Source organism: Rhopilema esculentum, chromosome 12 (genome assembly GCF_057945365.1).
Source record: "Rhopilema esculentum isolate cy_ngs chromosome 12, ASM5794536v1, whole genome shotgun sequence".
NCBI lineage: Eukaryota > Metazoa > Cnidaria > Scyphozoa > Rhizostomeae > Rhizostomatidae > Rhopilema > Rhopilema esculentum.
Genome location: NC_142826.1, coordinates 8234924 through 8255749, shown reverse-complemented (window position 1 = coordinate 8255749; position 20826 = coordinate 8234924). Strand labels below are relative to the sequence as shown.

Genomic DNA, 20826 nt, shown 5'->3' with positions numbered 1-20826 from the left:
CAGGATAGAATTGATAAGGACACTATTGTTCGATAGAAATAAGAACAATAGGTATTGTTCGTTGTAAACAAAGGGTTGTTATAATGTTGAATTAACAAGAACATTAGCTATTAAGGGTATAATATGAAGACCGTTTTTATCATAATTATTTATAGGCAGTATACTTTCAAAATTTTGATTCTGAGAGGCTTGCCTTTTTTCATCTAAATTGTTGACCTTTCAATTTCTTCGGAATCACAGCCTGTTCCACCAATTTTTCTTTGGCAAACAGTTTATACTGCTTTGGTATTTTCATAGCCAAGGATAAGGCCTTGTCGATGTTTTTTGGAGCAGGAATATGAAAAAAGGCGAATGGTAGAGATTGCCCTTTGATACTGGGCCCATTAAATGGTTTCTAATTTTACTATATATTATCAAGAAAACCAAAAATTTATCGTTTTTGATATTCTTCAAAATCATACTCGATGCTCGTTTATCACCAACTATCTTCGAACTATTTTCTCTATTCTTCTGCAGGCATAAATTTCAGTTCTGATGAAGTTAAAACTAATACTCCCGTGCATTAGATTAGAAAATTCCCTCTAGGAAAGCAAGCCTCTTTAACAGTTGCTTTTTAGAAACAAAACAAAACACTAAATGCTGCTGCTATAGCAACAGGTTTTAGACTCATGCCTGACCCCCTGGGCATTTGACCCCCTTGACATTAGCCAGAACAGAGTCATGTTATTATGTAATATTTTATTGATACAAAAAATCTCACAGTTTGTTTCTAAAATCCGCGTATAGGTGCGTGACTCAATTTTTCGGTGTTTCTTTTTGAATCTTTGTTTGTGGAAAAAGTAAATGCTTGTGTTGAATTGCAGCTGGCATAAGCATTACCTGCCGTGTGGATTCTCTTGCATTGGTATGAATATTGAACAATAGAAACTCAATTTCATAAATGACTAGTTTTTCTGAATATTCGAAAAAGATAGTGAGACCGATTTAGTCCATAATGCTGTCTTCTGTGCAGATAATTAAAAATAAACATGCTTTATCAGCAATTCTCAGGTGATAAAGCGGTTTTTCATTGTTTGTAACCATGTTGATTATAACGCTATACTCAAAGCTCTGCCTGTATATTGATTAACAATAGGGGTTCCAAGAAGCTCTGCTTTGAGGAGAGATGATTTCCATTGAGAAGGATGCTTAAAGCAAATTTTACACCTAGCAAATGCCTATGACTTACTTTTGATTACGTAAAGAAAATTTCAAAATCACTGGATTACTTCACAAAAAATATGTCGCAATAATATTACACCTCCCCAAACATTTTCTCGTCGAATTTAGACGAATAACGAAACTGATCCTGCAGAGAACTATGGGACGTGCCCCCCCCCCCAGTTCTCCCGGTGGCACCACTATTGTTATCGCCCTTTTGATTATTGTTATCGCATTGCTCCGAGTATAATCATTTGGTATATTACTAAGCCTCTTTTTATTCTCGATTAAATAGCTCTTATCTTATACATGTAGCTTTGTATCAGTACCACAGTAGGAAACATTTCACTACACCATCGTGCCCCGGTGTCCCCGGAAGTTGATGAGAAGCGGTAGATGGGAACAATAGTCCCTACGAAACATTTGCTAGAGAAAGGTGAGTTTACGATGATCTTTATTGCTACATATTTTGCAATGTTTTGAAATAGGTAATACGAAAACATGTGTTTGTGGTACAGAAAAAGTACTTTCACTGTCGGGTGCTGTCGTTTTCTATAGATGGCTGAATTTACTCTAATACTTTACGTTATTCGAATATCTAAACGCTTAGGGGCCTCAAGGTTCTTATTCTGTATTTTCTTATGCGGGCTCTAACAGCACGAATAAAACATTGCGTCTCACATGGACTTGGCCCATGGTTGAAAGTTGTCCCCAACTCTTTATGTTTTCCGTGCTCTAGGCCTGGGGGTTGATCAAGACAAAGTTGTTCTCAATAAAATATATACAGTTGATTTCAAGAGATTACCAGGTGCATGAATTGTACTATTTGTTGCCAGGCAACAAATGTACCATATTCTTTGGTGTATTATAGATATGCTAAGAGTTTCATGCATGAGAAATTGCCTTGCCTTGCCAGCTGCTGTCAAGAGAAGCAGTTGTCCAAGGCATAGGTCTTTTTATTTTAGAAATTCTGGTATTGATTGACAGAGTTTCAAATGAATGCTAGTCTTTTATTTGCCAGTAGAACCTGCATTGTTTACCCATTTCAAAGCAGTACATTTGTTGCATCTAGAAACACCTGGTTGACGTAACGAAACCTGACGGGCTTTCATATATGACGACTTCACGTTACGATCCGGCAGGTCAAGCGTAATAACAAACTATCTTCTCGCTGTAGATAAACTAAAGGAACAACACCTACAGGATAACCGAGAACTTTTCAAGAAGAGGTTTGGTCATTCAAGATAATTTCCCAACAGTTGCCCGGTTCAAAGGTAAGCTATGTTTATTCAACAAATACTGCTTTAAAACTTGGCTTCTAAAAAGCAAACACTTGACTGCCCTTTTCTAGAAATATGGGCAGCACTGGCTATGCTTAGATTAGAAATTCTAATACCAAACTTGGAATAAAGCGTTGAAATTTTTTCGCAGTATTGATAGTCACAGAAATTAACCGATGCAAAAATTTCGTATAATGGCATAGAACTTACATCAATTTGAAAATGCTATAAACGCACAGCTATTCGAGCATATCAAACAATTTAACCATTACGGGAAGACATTTTTGCAATCATGAATTTACTGCTAAAAATACACATGTTTGACACCAAGATATATGGCTTTGAAAAAAGCAAACATTTAGTAAACTAAAGCTTTTCGTCTGACACTCTTCAGAGTTTAAAACATCAGAACATAGACCGAAAACTCTACGCTAGTAAATATATATACCCAGTTGTGAATCGAAATAGGCCAATCAGAAACACGAGCACATGACTGTTTAGTTCCGTTGTATATTAATTTACGTGCCAGTGTGATGCTGGCTACGTAGGACGCACTACCCAAAGATTGGAGGATAGAATAAAACAACATGTTCTGCCTAGTATTAGAAACAAAACTCATCCCCAAAGAGAGCAGCCACCTCGGTCTTGCAAATCTAAAATTACAACTAAAACCTGCGATTCTGCTATCGGGAAGCATTTACGGAAAACCCAGATTGTGCAAAAAACTATAATGGCGACATGTTTCGGATTTCTGGTAAAGCCCGATCGTCGTTCCACCTAGCAGTTTTGGAATTTATCTACATAAGCACGAAAAAACCGCTACTGTGTAGACAAAAGGAGTTCGTTTTCACTTTAGGACTCCATTGGTAACATTCTTAATAGGCAAGCGGCACTGATTGGTCAACCTCAACAGTCATGTGCTTGTGTTTCTGATTGGCCTATTTCGATCCACAACTGGGTATATATATTTCCTAACGTAGAGTTTTCGGTCTATGTTCTGGCGTTTTATTCTCTGAAGAGTGTCAGACGAGAAGCTTTAGTTTACTAAATGTTTGCTTTTTTTCAAAGCCATTTTCAAGTTTTGTACTACCAAAAGATTGTTTACCAAGATATATTGTCTGTTATTGGCTGAAAAAAGGGGTTTTGAAAATTCAAAGAACCATATTCTACTCTTGTTGTAAGAAATATTATAGCAAGAAACAGTTTTTGTAGCTACTATGCAAAGCCGTTGTATTCGTTATCATTTGCTTTAGATAGTTTTTTCTCGAAAATTTAGTCTTGTCTTTGGGTGAGCTATTTGTCTCCTATGACATTAGTGTTAAGTAAAACGAGAAGGTCCACGTAGGACGATACCAGGAAAAGTCATCAACATAAAACGACATGATTGTCGCCAAGCAAGTTGTTCCTGCTTCCAGTTGAGCTCCAACCTCCTGTTACCATTTACCTCAATTTTGTCTTTCTTCCTTTTCTGCTTAAAAATATTTTGTAATGATTCCAATTATTCTTTGAAGCTCCTTATTGAGTAATAAGGAGAAGTCTCGATTGGTTTTTTTTCAAACGGAATTTCATTAAACATTTTCAGTACAACAATAAAACCAATAGAGTGATGTAGTTAGTTGACAAAATAAGAAACTGATCTAAATGTGTAAGTACCATGTCTCTAAAATTCTAACAGAAAACCCCTTTACCAAGCTAAACAAGGAGATTTCCCTGGACTCAAGAAGACTGAAACTGACCATCTCTTCTCAATAAACTAAATCCAAAAGGGAGGCGATAGTTTTTATGATGCTTATTGTCCGCCAAAATTCAACTTGCCCAAGCATTGTGATTTGCGTAAAATAATGATTGAATTATTTATGAAAAAGGGGCAAGCCTCACCAGTGCTCGACCGTCAAGGAGAAGAAAATTGCAATCGGTTTTACCCTCTACATGTACCACTGCTTTTCACCTTTGATTGTAAAGTGGTAAACCTGGGGCAGGAAAATCTCGTGGAAATCTCAAAATATCCAAAAGCTGCCTGACTTAGATGATACCTGCTGTGCAAATGCTGAAACATCTGCACACATTTTTAAAGAATGTAAGTCAATGCTGTTACCATCGAAAATGTTTCAATGATATTCGTCCCTTAAGAAGCTACTTTCAATGGTATGGCAAAAACCTTGTTAGGCTGATTAAGAATAGATAAAAAAGCAAATCATTGTCGAAAATAACACTGCAAAATAAAAAAAGAACATGCTTATAAAACTTAACAATGTTAATGTTAATCAGAAAATACTGTTCTTTCTAAGATCTCTTTTTATCGTAATTTCACAGAAGTCAGAACCTGTAACGACTCGCGCAGGATCGTACAACAAAGAAGGCTAGCAATCGAATAGTTTGATTGGGAAAATCACCAAGATGAGAGTCATGGCTACTTAGAATCGTTCAGAAATCATAAAATGTCCTAAGAAATAGAAGGTTCTGAAGTACGACAAAAGTGTCTGCAATAAGTTGTTTGCATCACTCAGTTTCTCTTTTCGATAATCAGGGGCGTAGCGTGCGAAGGGGGGAGGGGTGTAGGGGGTGTACACCCCCAACTTTCAGAGAACTCGTAGGTAGAATCAAATTTATAGCAAAATATTAATGTAACGAAAGAATTTCTGTCCGAAAGAATTATGGTTTTTGCATCTCTTACACCCACCCCCAGCGAGAATGGTCACGCGACACCACTATCGATAATACAGTCACTGGGTAGCATATTCTGAAGTTAATGCCATACATCGCTCCTTGTAACTGCCAACAAAACATGTCCCCGTGGCCTCTACAGAGCAGACAGGCTTTTCATCGCGGTATAACAATCGTAATTGCTTTCTGATGGGATCCTTTTGAAAGCAAAAACCTTATCTTGCTTCCATTATAGTTTATGGATTTTCCAAATATTAATTAATGGCTTCCCTCTCTAGACAGTAGAATGATCACTGCAATAATAATTTCTTTCTCTATCTTTATTATCATATAATAATAAGCAATTTTTCCTTCAATTTTTCTCTTGCTTTCTTCTCTCTAATTTTTTCTAATGTCTTTCTTTCTTCATTAGTAAAGAAGAATTATCTGAATTAGTAAAAGTCTTTGACATCTAATCGAGAGAAATTATTCTTTTCTCTTCGGTTGTCGGCACGTTCAAAGACATCATATGATCATTATTGAATTGATAAAACCAGAATGATTCTCAGAGAAATTTATATTTTCCTAATTCTCTTGCAAGTGTACAAATAAACTTCTCATCAAATGCACTTCCTACCAGGTGGCTAGTTTGCACCTGCTTGTGCGTACTAGAAACAGGCATTATCAAAGCTATTATATAAACATCCATCTTTAGTTTTCTGTATTGAGTTAGCTCATAACTTTTATTCGTTTCGATTGCTTTGCAACAAAACGCCCGCTGTTGCCGTTTGCAAATACGGCGAAGTGTTTGAAAAAGATATACTTCCAAAGTTCTTACAACACTTAACGCTAGTTTGTTGAGAAAGCTGTGTTAAAAAGGCATTTCTTGTTTCTCAAAGATTTGCTCATGCACGCTGACAAGTTGCATACGTTATATAACGCCTAAATCCTTCATCATTCTGTAGCCCAACGTGACATAGAAACAATAATGGGATAATACGAGTATTGCAGGTGTATCGTAGATGCTCTCGCTGACCACCTGGGTAACAGAGTCTCGTAAAGAATTTTCGATCACTGAAGCTCTAGTACGCAGGGTACTGTCCACCACGCCCTTTAAAAATCATAACAGTTTTTTGTCTGTTTATTTGCTCATAATTTGTATTGAAAGATATGTTTAGCACGCTGCATAATTAGCAGTGCTATTTTGCTGTCTCTCGATGTCACTAAAGGACAAGACATAATAGGAGTTAACTTTGTGGGGTGAAACAACAGGGGTGCAGAGCTAAAGGGCTCACGCAGCTTTCCTTGTAGGAGTGGCAGAAATTAGCCTTCTTTTCATTTAGCTATTGCTATTTGAGAAATATCTCGAATGGGCCCTCCTTTTCTTTTCTCTGCAATAAAACTAATTTTTTCCAAAAACGGTTGTAATAGTAGATTTTATAAAATTTGTGTGTTCTCTGCTCTCCACGTACCAAACCCGTTGATGTGACCAAGAAGAAGCAAGGAAAATTTGTAAAACTTAAAGAGAATGCTTTTGCTCGTCCTTTTGATAGAAAATGCTAATGATTTTCGTTATCTAGGGCAGCAATGAAGGAAAAAAATTAATGATTTTATTTACTAAATACCCAACCAAACTTTTTTAAATAAAAACATATAAAGTTACAAACAAATCAGACTGGAAAGATGGACAAAAAGTTCTAATTTCAGGGCCTGAGATTCTTCAGTTCTAGACCCGTTAGATTAATGAGAGCTGATGACTTTTCTACTCTTTGTATATGCCAGTTAAAACCATTGGCCTGAGACTCTAGCATTAGCACTTTGCCTTCTTCACCTGAATCTAATTGGCTGTTACTTGCCACCCTGTTATTTCAAACTTGATGTCGGAAATTATTAGAGATGCTCTGTTACCATCTGGGGGCAAGAGAGTAGATTTTGGTTCTAGGCGACTCTGCGCCTTTTGACATCAGCATCTTTTAATTTGCAAGGCAGTTGGTATGGCTTTACATAACACTGATTTATCTTTATTCGAATTAATTGAAAGATCGTAAATTTATCGCATTTGGATGCCCTTCACAAATTACGGGGCTTTTTCTCCTAATGATCCCTGGAGATAACTTTTTTGACAAGATACTCTATAAGCTAGGATTGCTGGGCGTTGGCGTACCCCGGGCTGCCGCAATGGGGGGGGGGGGGGATTTTTTAACCATGCCCTTCAAACGCTCGCAAATGCGGGGAAGCGCCCTTTTTGCAAAATTTTTCCCCATTATTTGATTCATGTTAGCTACGGTGAATAGCAAAGTATTTTACAATTGATATTGACAGTATACTGTAGCATTTCAGACAAAGGACATTTGATTAGAAACGCCATTATTCTAGCATCATAATGCACTTGCATCCTTTCTGAAGCAGTTTACCTACACCCCCCCCCCCCTGACACTAGGCAGGTGAGCCTCACCGGTTAAGTTGAAGTGTGTTAGGGGTTTCACAACACCATTTGATAAAATTCCTTTTCAATAATCACCAAAATTTTCCATCTAGGTTTTCTTCATCTGCATATCTCAAAACCTTTCGGCAAATGAAAGACGGCTCAATAACTACTTTTGAAAATGGGACCTTATAACCATTCCCCCTTTGCGCAATAACTAGCGACGCCTGAGGGACATTTAACTCATGCAATTCGCGCACGAGATTTCCATAAAATCAAAATGATTTCCAGAAATTTCCAGATAAATAACAAGATTTCTACCAAAGGTATACGAGATTTTCCTGGAGTGATTTGCCCCTCGGAGATACCCCTTCCTGCTGCGAAATGCCCCTAAATTACCAGTATTTCTTTTATGTAATCTGCATCTTAGACCTATAGATTGTATACCCTCATATAAGGTCATTCTCCCAGCAAAATGCACACTTGGGCTCATGTTGTATTTTTACTCTCAAATGAAGACGTGGCGCGGCTAGGATAGGCCATTTTACTTCGAAAATTGACACTCTACAAAAAGTTCTTAAGGAAAAGATCTTATGAAGAATGAGATTAACCAAACGTCGAGGAGACACGTGCTTTTGGTGTTGTTTTCGTGTTCCGAGTCTAAACGGGAGAGGGTCGTCTGTACCAATGACGTTTTCTATAGGCATGGTTTCACGTGTTTGATACTCCTCAAATCTTAGACATTTGCAAAGCTTAGAAAAAATCTTGCGTTGCTACATTCTATCCTGAAAAGTTGTATGTTTCCTGCCTATTTAAGCTTTTTGTAAATACTACATTCAACTCAATCAAGAAAGAGCGAGATTTTACAATGAAATTTTACAAGAGAACTTTATCATGGAAAGAACCGATATTTCACGGTTTCCATCAAACTGATAAGAAATTCTGAGTTGTTTTTCTGAGATTTGCTGAATTTTTCCTGAGATTGCGCCAAATCTCAAACAGAAGATCTTCTGAGATTTGCTAGTATTTTAGTGATGTCACTTGTGTTAAAAGATTTATTCAATCAGATTATGGATCTTGCTGCCTTGTGTGTTGCGTCAAAAATACCATATGTTTTACCACACCACAATCTCTCGCTAGATGATATTTCAAATTACAGCGCAAGAAAAGCGCTGCTTGAACTTCTCAATTACTTAGGCTAGTTTACTTAAATTATTCTCAATAACAAATATCTCAATTACTTTAGAGGCGTTTGAAGGATGCCTTGAGGTGATTTTTAGCAAAATCTGCAATCCTTTTTAAACTGGTTCTAACAGTTAATGAAAATTACTGTTTACCTGTCTGTCATAAGGTGCTCGATGCCGTATAGGCAGTGCTGTACACGTTGAGCAGTTACCTGATGATGGCATTTGCGTGAAACTACGTGCTGTAACTTAGAACCGTCCTGTTCAATACACCAAATATATATCATGTGCTAAAAATTATATGGGGAAAACATAGCAGGGAGTTGTAGTCGATGGTGGACTAAAGTTGGGGGAAACCGTGCGTCAAAATGTTGAGATTTGTAACACATTTTACGATAAACTCTTCTTTTCTGCTTGCTAAAAGTGTCAAATTTTGATCCCTTATGCTGCCTAAAACATAGATTCAATATTTTTCCTCCTTTTTGTAGCATGTAGGCGGGTGAAACTTAATGTGGCGATTTTGTATTGCTGGTTTGATACTATTCCGTAAGATCTCCACAAGAGCCCCGTTTTTCCTCCTCATATTCCTGTACCTCTTTTCTCGATCCTTTTCAATGTGTACTTTGAACTAATGATGAACTGAAGCGATACTGTTTTATTTGCAGGCAAAGACACAATGGGGTGCACAAGTTCAATGCAGATAGATGACACCGCTGGCACGGAAACTGGATCAAAAACAATGTTTCCACTATCAATGTACCAGAAATCGTTGATTCAGGAGACTTGGGATACAGTTGAAAAGGACTTATTGATATTCGGAACAGGAATATTTCACAAGTGAGGATCGTTATTCAAAATGCTGTTTCCTAAGTTTTTGTTGATTTAATTGAAGTTGATTGTTCAGCCTTTTTCAATGCACTAACTAGCGCGAAGGGACGCATTTACTCATCAAGCACAAATGATATTTTTGTTGTTAAGCAATTGACAAAATCTTGATCTTTCTTTTCAAAACAAAAATCCTAACCAGGAGTGGCTGAGATAACGATGAAATTTGTCAATGGATAGACCTTCTTACACTTACTAGGACAGATTTCTTTGTATGGGATCTGGACATCCCTTTTTTCCAATATAGAATCCCTTATTAATCTTCTTGAAATGCTAACGGTCAGTTTTGCGATGTAGATGTATAATTATGGAAGGATAAGATGATTCTTACCCTGAGTACCAGAGCTATATGTATCCAAGACTAGGTTGTGATCCATCGTGGCGGCAATAAGTTAGTCACACATGACAGGTGGGAATAATCTATAGTACCAAGTCAAGTTCAAAAACTAAGGTTAGGCACCTGGCTCGATTGTTGTGGGAAATTCCCTGTCTATTCGGCCGAAATGGAATCGTTCAGTCACGTAAAAAGTTGCGAAAAACATGGGTGTGTTTGGGTTTGGCGGGAAAAACCTACTGTTCCCGGGTATCTTACGAACCTTTTCGACTAAAGTAGCATTAACACTGCAGCTGGACGTGATTTTGATGATGCAACTTTCTGGCATTATGCAGATGCAAAAAAAAGACTAGAAGAAGCCAGTTAAACAAGGCTGGACTACTTGAGAAACGATGCAAAGATCGACTTCTAAGGGGAAAAAAGGCATGCGAAATTTAATGCGAGGCTCCCTCTGCGCACTTTCATCAATTTCGTCCGAAATGTAAATCCAGCAATATGTCACCTCAGCAATGTTGCCAAATCGCTAATTTTGTACTTTTCTGCAAGAGCGAAGCACGATCGGCCTAACCAACTGAAAAAAAGGTGTCAGAAATTTCAGCCATTTCAGCCTAAAACGTTCAGACTGAAGCAATATGATAAAAGATCTTTAGTTTCAGGCAACAACGATTAACACAAAACTGCTTTTACTCGCAGCTATTCTCGATAAGTGAGCAATATTGTGAGCACTATTGGTTGAGAACAGTGTGAACAATTTCGTTTGGAGCCCTCCTTCCCCCTTAAGTAAAAATATGTAGATGCCACAACCATGCGCCACGATAGTGCCTCTACCCAATAACTGTTACTAACGCACATGCGTTTCAATTTCAGTACGCTTTCAAGGTGTCACATCTTTTCAAAGAGTGCCAAAACGCTTATTATACCAACATTTTGAGTATAATTTCCTTTTTGGTCTCATATAAAGCCCAAAATAATCATGAAAAGGAACTAAAAACTTTTCCAAACATCGACGGCTTCAAATTCATTTCAGTTTCTACACGAATAGATGTGTTTCAAAAGACATATTTGGTTGCCTATTTGTAAACGGGGCTTCAAAGTGATGTCTCCGCTAAAATCTACTTTTAGAATTTTTTAAATTGGATTGCGTAGCCTGGAAGAGCTTTATGGAACACCTTCAAATATGAGTTCATATTGATCTAATAAGTTTCTGATAATGTCACACGTTGGTATTCTATTGTTGCTGCAATATTTTGTCTCTTAGAACTTTAATCTAATCGTTTTCTCGAAACAATTTTGTTACATTTATTTTTATTATCTTAGGCTTTTCAAAGCAAAGCCAGAGCTATTGTCAGTTTTTCCTGAATTCGGTTACCTCGAAAGCATTGACGAGATTCTGCAATTGCCAAGGTTGACGGGCCATCCAAAGAAAATCACTCAAGCCATACGAGAAGCCATCAAGTCTCTAGACGATGCTGAAAATTTCATGACGAAACTGGAAGCCCTTGGACAAAAACACGTGGAAAACAGCCTTCGACCAGATTATCTTCACGTGCGTCAAAAATGTTTACATACGTTGTAACGCAACACCTCTTTAATACCCCGTTTACACGAGAGTGAATCCGAACCGGATCGGATCCAAAAGAGTACGGATAGGCCTCGCGTTTACACGGGAACTGATGGATCCGTATACTTTTGGATCCGCTTTCCGAGCACTTTTAGGATCGCATTCAGAGGTGATCCCGTATGGATCAGGTCTTGTCTGATCCCGTGTAAACTGGTGGATCTGGTCCAGATCGGATCCGCGTACGTTATTTGTCGAACGTGAGACAGAATATTTTTCAATTCAAGGTAGTTTGAATTTGTAATCCGTGGATCGGATCCAAAAGAATCCGATCGGATCCAAAAGTATCCGATCTGGTCCAGGTCTCGTGTAAACATTCTAAATTGCATGTGCGAGTCTCTCATTAGGAATCATTGCTCTGTGCAAAAAACATAGCTCATGTAGACACTTTTGGTGAATAGAATGGGATGGTTCTCAGTTGATGTTCCAGGTTTCACGCCTAAAGCCGAAAACCCACTCCGGAAAATGATCCGCGGATCGGATCAGATTTTGTGTTGCGCAAGCGCTTTGGATGCAAAAATGGTCACATGACTGATACGCAACGGATCGAAACGGACCAAAAAAAGTTGAAATCATTTCACTTTTTTAGATCAGTGGTTTTTACCACTGCCCACAAAAAAATAAACGTGTAAAATGTGCTGAAACACTACCTGAATTTTATTATGAAAATCGAATCTTTATAAATTTATAGAAAAACTGCCGTTGAAGTCAGTAGAAAATTTCCCCAGTCATTAGTTACGACTGCCTGAAACTGTTCCTTTCAAAGCCTTATAATAATTAGGGGGGGGAGGGAGCACAGAAAAATTGGGGTTTTTAAACCTTAAAAGTGACTAAAAATGAATTTACCTTTATAGCCAATGTTAAAATCTTATCTTGTCGGCATTTATGCCTATGTTACTGACGGAAAATATCGCTAAATTCCACTGATACGTTGACTGCTACGGTGAACATCAGTAGATGTGAGCTTCTCATCGATCTTCAAGCCTTCAAAATGTAAAAAAAAGTACCTGAGCACAAAATAAATTGTGCAATTGTAGTTTTTTTAAGAGAAAGATGGGCTGCATTTTCTCCCAGTGGAATTCAAAGATTTGGAACCTATGCTAAAAAGCTGCACATTTTTAATGTATTAGACCAAATGATTGAGTGAAATTTATACAGGACCTGAGAGTCACAATGTAAAATTCAGCATCAAATTAGGAGAATCAGAAGGATGTAGGCTTTGGTCTATCATTGTGGTAAAATTTTATCGGAATTTTCTCAACAATTCATGCATATTGCCCCCTGCCCCCATTATTGAAGCCCCCAACTCCGTGCCAGGATGTCATTGTATATGACGAGAGTTGAATCGCTGCATGAAAATTAGGTTGTTGACAATCCTAGTGTCATATCTCAAAGTCCCTGGAATTCCTTTTGTTTTAGTAGAAATCTCGCACGTTTTTTGCAAAATTGAATTTTCTCTAGTGACCTCCGGATATCTGGAGCTTTAAACTAGGCCTGCTTCTATGGCTTTTTAGGTACAATTTCTGCCAGAAGTCCTTGGAACACTTTGAGCTTTTCGTGAAATTGCGTGTCCCATGTTATTTCCATGTCAACAACGAGCGTGTCCCCATAGCTATGTAAAGCCATGGCCCATAGCTATGTAAAGCCATGGCCCATAGCTATGTATTGGGATTATTCGTAATTCCATGGCATGCATCGTCTGAGGGGAGAAGGGATGTTGCAGCACGTGCACCACATAAATTATATCAAGTGTTCCAAAACTTTTGGCAGGCATTGTACTTGGTCAAAGAAAGAGTTTATGAAACAAGATGTTTTCTATTCCAGGCCCTTGGGGATGCTTTTGTACAACAGGTACAAGAAATTTTGCGGGATGATTGCACGAAAGATGTGCAGAAAGCGTGGCGTGACTTTTACAATTTCATATGCAAGCTGATGAAACAGGGCCTTGCCAAGAAACAAATAGGCAAAGGTAAGGGTAACGTTGGTTGGTTTTAACTGTTATTGTAAGTAAGTGACCTTTACGACTGCTTCTGATGTAACAGCAAAGTGAACAAATATAATGTGTGCAAGCGGAATATTGATGCTGGCATTTGTGACAAACATACAAGAAAGCTTGAAAGGAGTATTGAAATATGCAAAGATAGGCCACTTTTCATTGACGTCAATCAGTGATTTTACTTTCTGTAAGTGATTTTTATCGTTTTCTGCCAGTTGATAAGACCTTTGATGAAGTTGTAATCTGATAAAATTATTATCATGATTAATATATATTATCGCTCTTACTAATAAACACATTGCATTGGAGTTTAATCTTTCTGCTATCTTCATAATTAGTTCGTATCGAAAGAAGTTCTTTTCCCTTCAATGTTCGCAAATGTTTAAACATTTTATCTATGGCTTTTGATAACGCGACGAAATTGGCAAGCTTCATTTGCAAGGACTTAAGAGGCAAAAGCTTTAGCAAGGAGTTCAATGTTTCTGAAAGATGGAGGCTAAATAATTCACTGTTAGACACTAGACAGTAAAAATATAAGCTGCTTGAAACAAGTCATCGGTAGATTCATTTCCAGCAAAAGTTGAACAGCTGTCATTTTGTTAGGTGGGTATCATAATGTAAGCATAATGAGGGCCTAAATTTGAGTCTAACAAACATCCCTGATGTCTTCTTTCGAAAACCTGCCATCATACCTCAGCCCCCTAATTAAAGTGTAAGAAAGGATGCTTAAAAATATGTGACAAATAAAGTAGAAATACGAACATTCATTGGAAGCCAGATTGCGAAGCTTGTTGCTCACACCGAATAACTTTGGTGCGCAGTTGAAGATTTGAATGCGCACTTCTTACTTGTTGATGGTTTTCAAAAAGCAAATTTTAATGCACATTTAAAGAATGTTAACTGGGATGATAGATAAGGGGAAATATTTAGTTTTAATTTTAAGAGTTAATTAATACTTAAACATCGTGGGATCGTTTGTGTGTAGTCTCAGAACTGTTAAAAGTAGATAAAAGTGGACAACAGAAGCTGACAAAGCTGCTGTTTTTGATGTGACTCACTTTGCCAATATTATGTAGCATATAAGCATTCGTTTGTAAATAGATTTTAATCAGCACTGGTTTATTGGTATGGCTTGTAGATCCTGTAACTGACGTAATAATACAATCGTGTATTGGAATATTTGTCTATAAGCACGTAGTGGATATATTCAAAGTATCTACCTGAATCATCTCCAATTCGGTTACGACAATTTCGTTACGACAGTTTCGATACGTGAACCTTCAAAGATTACGACTGGATTCAATCAGAGGCGCAAACTAGATAATTTTCTGAGGGATCCAGGAACATACCTACTCCTCAAAAAAATTCTAAGAAGATAAACGAAATTAAAATGTAAGAAAATAAGTTTGCGGGAGGGCCAAGAGATCCTGCCATGGGAATTATTCTAGTTTGGTACTGCGGTGATCATTTGGTACTGAGGAAGGAAAGCTTAGGACACCAGATAAGATAATATAATACCATTGTTTTGCTATACTTTTTCTTTTGGAGCAACTAAAAGATTGAGTCATGCATCTACCAAGAACAACAGTGCAAGTCTTTTGGTGTGAAGGACACAGATCAAAGACGCACCAAAAAAGTCTGTACTAGGGGTTTTATTGATCCTTAAAATATCATGAAGAAATAAAAGCAATTTTCTCCGGTTTATCTCCAAGAGTGCGATCCAACGAATAAACTACAACAAACTTCAATAGGAATATATCCAACAGCATCATGGATTGAAAACAGCAAGCGGGGAACATATGCTAAGTCAAATATTTAAAGCAACAAGTCAAATAAAAAGCAAGCACAAAACGAAAACAACACTACTTGTGGGTAAATGCCAAAAACTCACCATCAGTGATTTTTTCATAAACTGAAACATGCATTTGAACGCAAAAAGGAAAACATGAGTCGGATTCATGGTATGACAGTATCAGTCATCCCTAAAAAAAAAGTAAAAATAAGTCGGATTTATGGCCTGGTTTAAGTAGTTGTGTTAAATAGGTGGTATAAACGCATGGTCACTTAGATAAAAAATATCTTATATAATAGAATATATAATGAATTGTTATGTCCATTCTGTAACATAGAAATAGGACAGCATACTGTTAAGGAAGATACATAAACAAGAACTTATAAAGGAAAGTAATGGAAAAAATATCTGTAAGAGTTGTGGTATGTTATATGGATACGGTTACGAAATGGAATACATTGATTTTCTTATAAATAAATATTGGATGAAAAAGAAATCTATTTATCACAGGAACTAACGTTTGTATAACAAAATCGATCTTTTGATTAATGAAAATGGGTATCGAGTCTCGTTTATTAATGGAGAAAAAGTAATTAAAATTTTCGATGAGATTAATCGGATATTGCCACTTATTAATGAAAATAGAAAGAGAATGATTAACATAGATTTTATTTTCAAGAAGATTTTTAAAAGTTGAAAATATATGTTGAAAATATTCCTATATAAAAATCTAAAAAAACAATAGAGAATTATTAAAATTATTGGAATAAAATTATATCATTGATAGGAGATACAATCGAGTCAATAGTAAACAAATGATATGTTTTAATACTTATCATCATCATCAGTACCCTGGGTACCAGTGAGTCTGGTACCCAGGGTACATCATCAGGTACTATCTTCTATCAGAAGGTTGGCTACCATGACCCTCCAACTATCCCAAAATCTGAGTTTTGGTTTGTTGTCATGGTCATAGATAAAACCAAGGGGCTAATCGTAGAAATGGGCCCCCAGAACCACCTCTACAGTGTTGTTAATACTTATTACTGTTAAATATACTCCAACAAAAGCCAGTAATATGGCCAGGAAGAGGTGATTTCTTAAAGCATTCAGGAGAATTCTTCGTATCATAACAATAGCCCGGCCTTTTTTATATTTGGTATAAAAACGACCATAGATATCATAAATCGCGCTATGTACATGACAACATTTAAATTTTCCAAAAACGTTTTTCTAATACATGTGTGAGGCAACCATTGCCAGAACCAATCAAACCGATTTCTCCATCTTATTCTCGAAGTATTTCATCTACTGATATAGTCTCTTTGAATTCGTGAAAATATAGCATTTGATATATCATTGCACACTTTAGTATTTGATCAACAACATCCTCATTTAAGCTCTTAACATAGCGGAATGTTGTAGTTATTACAATGTCATATTTAGCGTTTTGTGGCTGACCATATTCCACAACTGTCTATTTCCTTCACCATTCCACTAACGTTTATATCCTGAATTGTGTAAGACGAGGAAGCTCTACGTGTAAAAAGTTGTTATCAAATATCTAAAAATAGTAAACAGTATTCAAAAGTTTTAAACCAAGTCCGTTCTCCTTGGAGCAAAATCCACGAGAAGCATTTCAGAATCCAGTTTTTCTAGGATTGGATTGCTTTAGCATTTTAGTTTCTATTTTATCGAGAATGTCTCAAGAATGTGAAGGCCTTTTCTATACAAGTCCCAAAACGAGAGGAAAGTGTTGAACATTCTGTATAGATATACAGGAGTGTCTTCTGCGAGCGAAGGGAGCATAAATTGTTTGCGACGACGCCCTTGAAATTAGCTTAAAATACATTTTAGAATATTCCTCCCTCCCCCGCTACGCTACTGATAAAAAGATAATCACTGAAAACAAAATAAATAAAGTAAAATCTTGGCGTTGTTTTATTAATACTGACTACCAACAAATGATTTTTACCAAATGAAACAATCTTTACCAAAGAAACACAGAAATATTGGGGGAGGGGGTGTCACACCCCTTACACCCCCCGCTAAATCCATCCCTGATGATTGTATTGTAAAAACAAGTCAGAATAGAGTCTGTTTTGCAAACCATTACCTGATTTTTAGGCGTTGTTTGTGGTGGTACTCTAGGAGGAAAAGGAGGAGGTATTGTATATATCATCGATCTATTTTGGAGGTTCCTCCAGTTAAGGCTTTTACAATCCTGGGTATGTCAACACTAGTTAAGAGCGTTCCAAGAAACCCTCCCCGTTGTTTAGGTGATGGTTTGATTGTAAGCTTTCCACCTGATTGAAGAGCTTGTATAATCTGTTATTTTTGTTTTTCGTAAGTACGTTTCTATGTTCATCCAATTTATCTATTTTGTTTTGTGGAATCAAGAATTCTATATGGGTCTAGCCTTTTGAATTCTTTTTATCTGTATTTTGGTGAGGAAGAGCTCGCCAGCGCCACTGAATTCATCAACTGGTAGCCGTATTGTAATAGCTGACTTATTCATCAATGCTCTAGCGAGCTTTGCTTTTTTATTTTCACCAAGAGTCAAAACATACACCACATCTAATTTATTCAGTCATATATAATTACGTTAGATGAAATTAAAATATGTATGTTTTAAGTTCTTCATCACCTCCTCTCCGCATCGAGGCTCGCTGTGCATGCACAGCTCATTACGTTCTGACTAGAGATGTATTCCTATTGGCTATTCCAGCTCGCTCTTGACAGCTATAAATCAAGAAAGGAGTTTATCAACCCCAACACGCCCATTCCCATCAGCTTTTACCGAGCGCCAGTTTCAACTCACTAACTTATAGCATTAGATTCAACTAGACGATAAAATGGATGCAACGCAAGAAGCGCAAACTTCGACCGAAAGCAAACCAAACAAGACTTCTTCCGGGACCAAAAAAAGTTTGTTTCGCAAACACAGTTCGACGATCTACAGTCAACAGTTTCGGAAATGAGGAGTGAGATGGCTTCGTTAATGACACTGATTAAAGATACATTTAGTCCACCAAACAAGAAAGTTTGTGTTGACGACGGCAGTCAGTCTGCCAGCCACACAAGCCTTTTGCCAAACGAGAATCAGTTTCTCGACCAAACAACTAGCAATCAGTTTGCTATGCCTTCCCTCGGAGATCAGTTCCAGTTTCGGAGACTATGAAAAAACAACCAGAGCATCTAAATGTAGTTTAATCGTTTCAGAGTTCCTCAAGATCGTCTTCTGAATCACTGCACACGACACTCTAAGCGTAAAGCTCTTTTTCACTCTGACAATAGAATCCTCACTCAACCTAATCATAATCTATCTACTAGTAAGCCCAATTGAAGCAAAGCTAGCTCAGTCGGTGACAGGTCGTTCCTTCGTGACTTTCACTCTGTTTTGCCGGGAGTGCAGTTATTTGCTGAAAAACCAGGCTTCCTTTTTAGGACGCAATTTATGATTCCGTATTTCGATAGAGTATGCCCAATTTAGTATTTTAGCCGATTTTGGTCACAAAACTTCATAGTTACTCGCTATTTTAACTCCTTCAAAATTGACAAACAAGTCTCTTCGCAAACCCTACTACAATTCTTTGGTTCCTATAAGAAAACTATTTTGACCTGCCTGTTCTCAATTTGAACTGCCTTTTTAGATAAGTTGCAAATTCTTTGGGTGATAGTCTTTGTGTAGCCCACTTGTTTTGCAATTTCATCATATGAATGGTCTGCCTGGCGCGGCTTAAAAACTTTATGACCATTTGCTTAGCTTCATCCATATTTTGTGCTTTTACCAGTGCCCAAAGAGAAACATTTTTGCACTTTTGAGAAAAATTTTCCAAGTAATCTTTCTCCATACAACACTTTTGATTGTTTATATATTTATTTTGCTTATTTCCTGAAACAATCGTTTTATTTTCCCGCCAAAATTTGATCTTACTTTTTCCTAACATGGCATTTGTAAAAATTTAGCCCAAAATTTTGCCCGACCTTTCGAAATCTTTTGGGAGGGGAGTGTATACCTTTTGCTACGGTATTGATCACGAGGGGCCCTTAAAACACAAAGGTGAAACAGTTTCAATAGTTTTTTCATCAGATCATCGGGCAACAATGTTGGACGGCCAGCTTTTTTCTGTTCATTTGCTGTAACTTCACTACCATTATTCTTCTTTTTGCATTCTAAGTATGCTTTTTTGAAATCACTTACAGTTTGCCTTTTGATGCTGGGAAACTGTGGAGAAAACTTCACAATTGCTGCTGTGTTACCATTTAGAGCGCCATATTGGCTTATTTCTGCTCGTTGCTGTGGTGACCACGTGCAGTATTTTTTACGCTTCCTCCCTTTTTGTTCACTGTTGGGCTCGAGCTGTTTTTGTTCACGTTCTCAGACAGTTAAACCAAGATGATTTATTTCACCCGTTTTTTTCGATAACGAAACTTCAGGGATGTTGGTTTTTCTTTCAAAATAGTTTAGCAAGGACATCTTAAAAATTTTTTCATCGCAACAGTTGTGTTACAACAGAGAATGTTGAAAGTTTGACTGCACTGGACTCCACATGCTTCCTGAACATTACAATGTAAGGGTTTCCCTTGAAAAAGACAGCAGGAGGAATCACCGCTTCTCACCCGTAATGAAAATACTGGCATGATATCAAATATTCTTTCGTTGGGGATTCGCTTTATGTTTTTAATCGTATTCACTATGGAGAGTATCATAGTGCACACAATCGCAAGTAGAGGGTGGCATGTATAAGAAAGACATTTTGGCAAAAAACTTTCAAAGGGCAGAAAGTGTTTGCAGTGAAGGAAGAAAACTTTGAAATCCGATCCATATGCTTTTGCTTGGAAAATAAGGTGCCATGACAAAGTTGTGCCGCGCCGCAAATAGTTGGCCATGTTCCACGCGAAATATCAAGACCTATATATTACTTTTTGAAACAAGGAGGTGAAGCTTTTGGGAAAGAGGCAGTTTAAAAATATCGACCCTTTCCTATGCCAAAAGGTGGTCTTGACATAGCTTTGACTGTCACCTGCGAGATAGCAGCCAACGAGCAAGAGATTCTACAAAGATTAGATTCCTTGATAAAAGAAAATCACAACGAATCTTTTATCGAATGTTTTGACTCAAGTGACAAATAAAGTAGAGAAGAATATGGTAACAATGACATTGATTTTTTGGTTGACGATTAGAACGATGATGTTATTTGTTTAGATTGATATTTCTAACTTCAAAATTCAACTGTTTTTCAACTGTTTTTGCTGTTTGTTTCGAAATTGCGCATGCGCACTCCATACAAAAATCTTCGGCGTGACAAATTTTCGGACCGCCCTAAATTTCGGACAAATAAATTTTGGACAAATCTTTGCACGAAAGTTTGTCACGCCAAAAATTTTTGCACTTAATGTAGTAGGCGAAAGTTGACAAATTCAGCAATAAACAATTTTGATGGTTGCACTCATTTTTTCACAAGA

The 20826-nt window shown here is 37.2% G+C and overlaps 1 protein-coding gene across 1 annotated transcript; it reads left to right on the top strand.

Annotated features, from left to right (window-relative positions):
- The first annotated feature begins 71 nt into the window (after positions 1 to 71).
- On the top strand, positions 72 to 17081 carry LOC135681356 (neuroglobin). Its single transcript, XM_065195798.2, has 5 exons — positions 72 to 1636; positions 2378 to 2474; positions 9398 to 9569; positions 11269 to 11497; positions 13394 to 17081. The coding sequence occupies exons 3-5, from the start codon at positions 9409 to 9411 to the stop codon at positions 13562 to 13564; spliced, it is 561 nt and encodes a 186-aa protein (XP_065051870.1). The 5' UTR covers positions 72 to 1636; positions 2378 to 2474; positions 9398 to 9408; the 3' UTR covers positions 13565 to 17081.
- The last annotated feature ends 3745 nt before the right edge of the window (positions 17082 to 20826 follow it).

What these genes read in the sequence shown, in the direction of transcription:
- LOC135681356 (XM_065195798.2), top strand. Translation starts at nt 9,409, where the DNA reads ATGGGGTGCACAAGTTCAATGCAGATAGATGACACCGCTGGCACGGAA. An exon ending in GGAACAGGAATATTTCACAA is followed by an intron (nt 9,570 to 11,268) that starts GTGAGGATCGTT and finishes TTATTATCTTAG; the next exon opens with GCTTTTCAAAGCAAAGCCAG. An exon ending in TTCGACCAGATTATCTTCAC is followed by an intron (nt 11,498 to 13,393) that starts GTGCGTCAAAAA and finishes TTTCTATTCCAG; the next exon opens with GCCCTTGGGGATGCTTTTGT.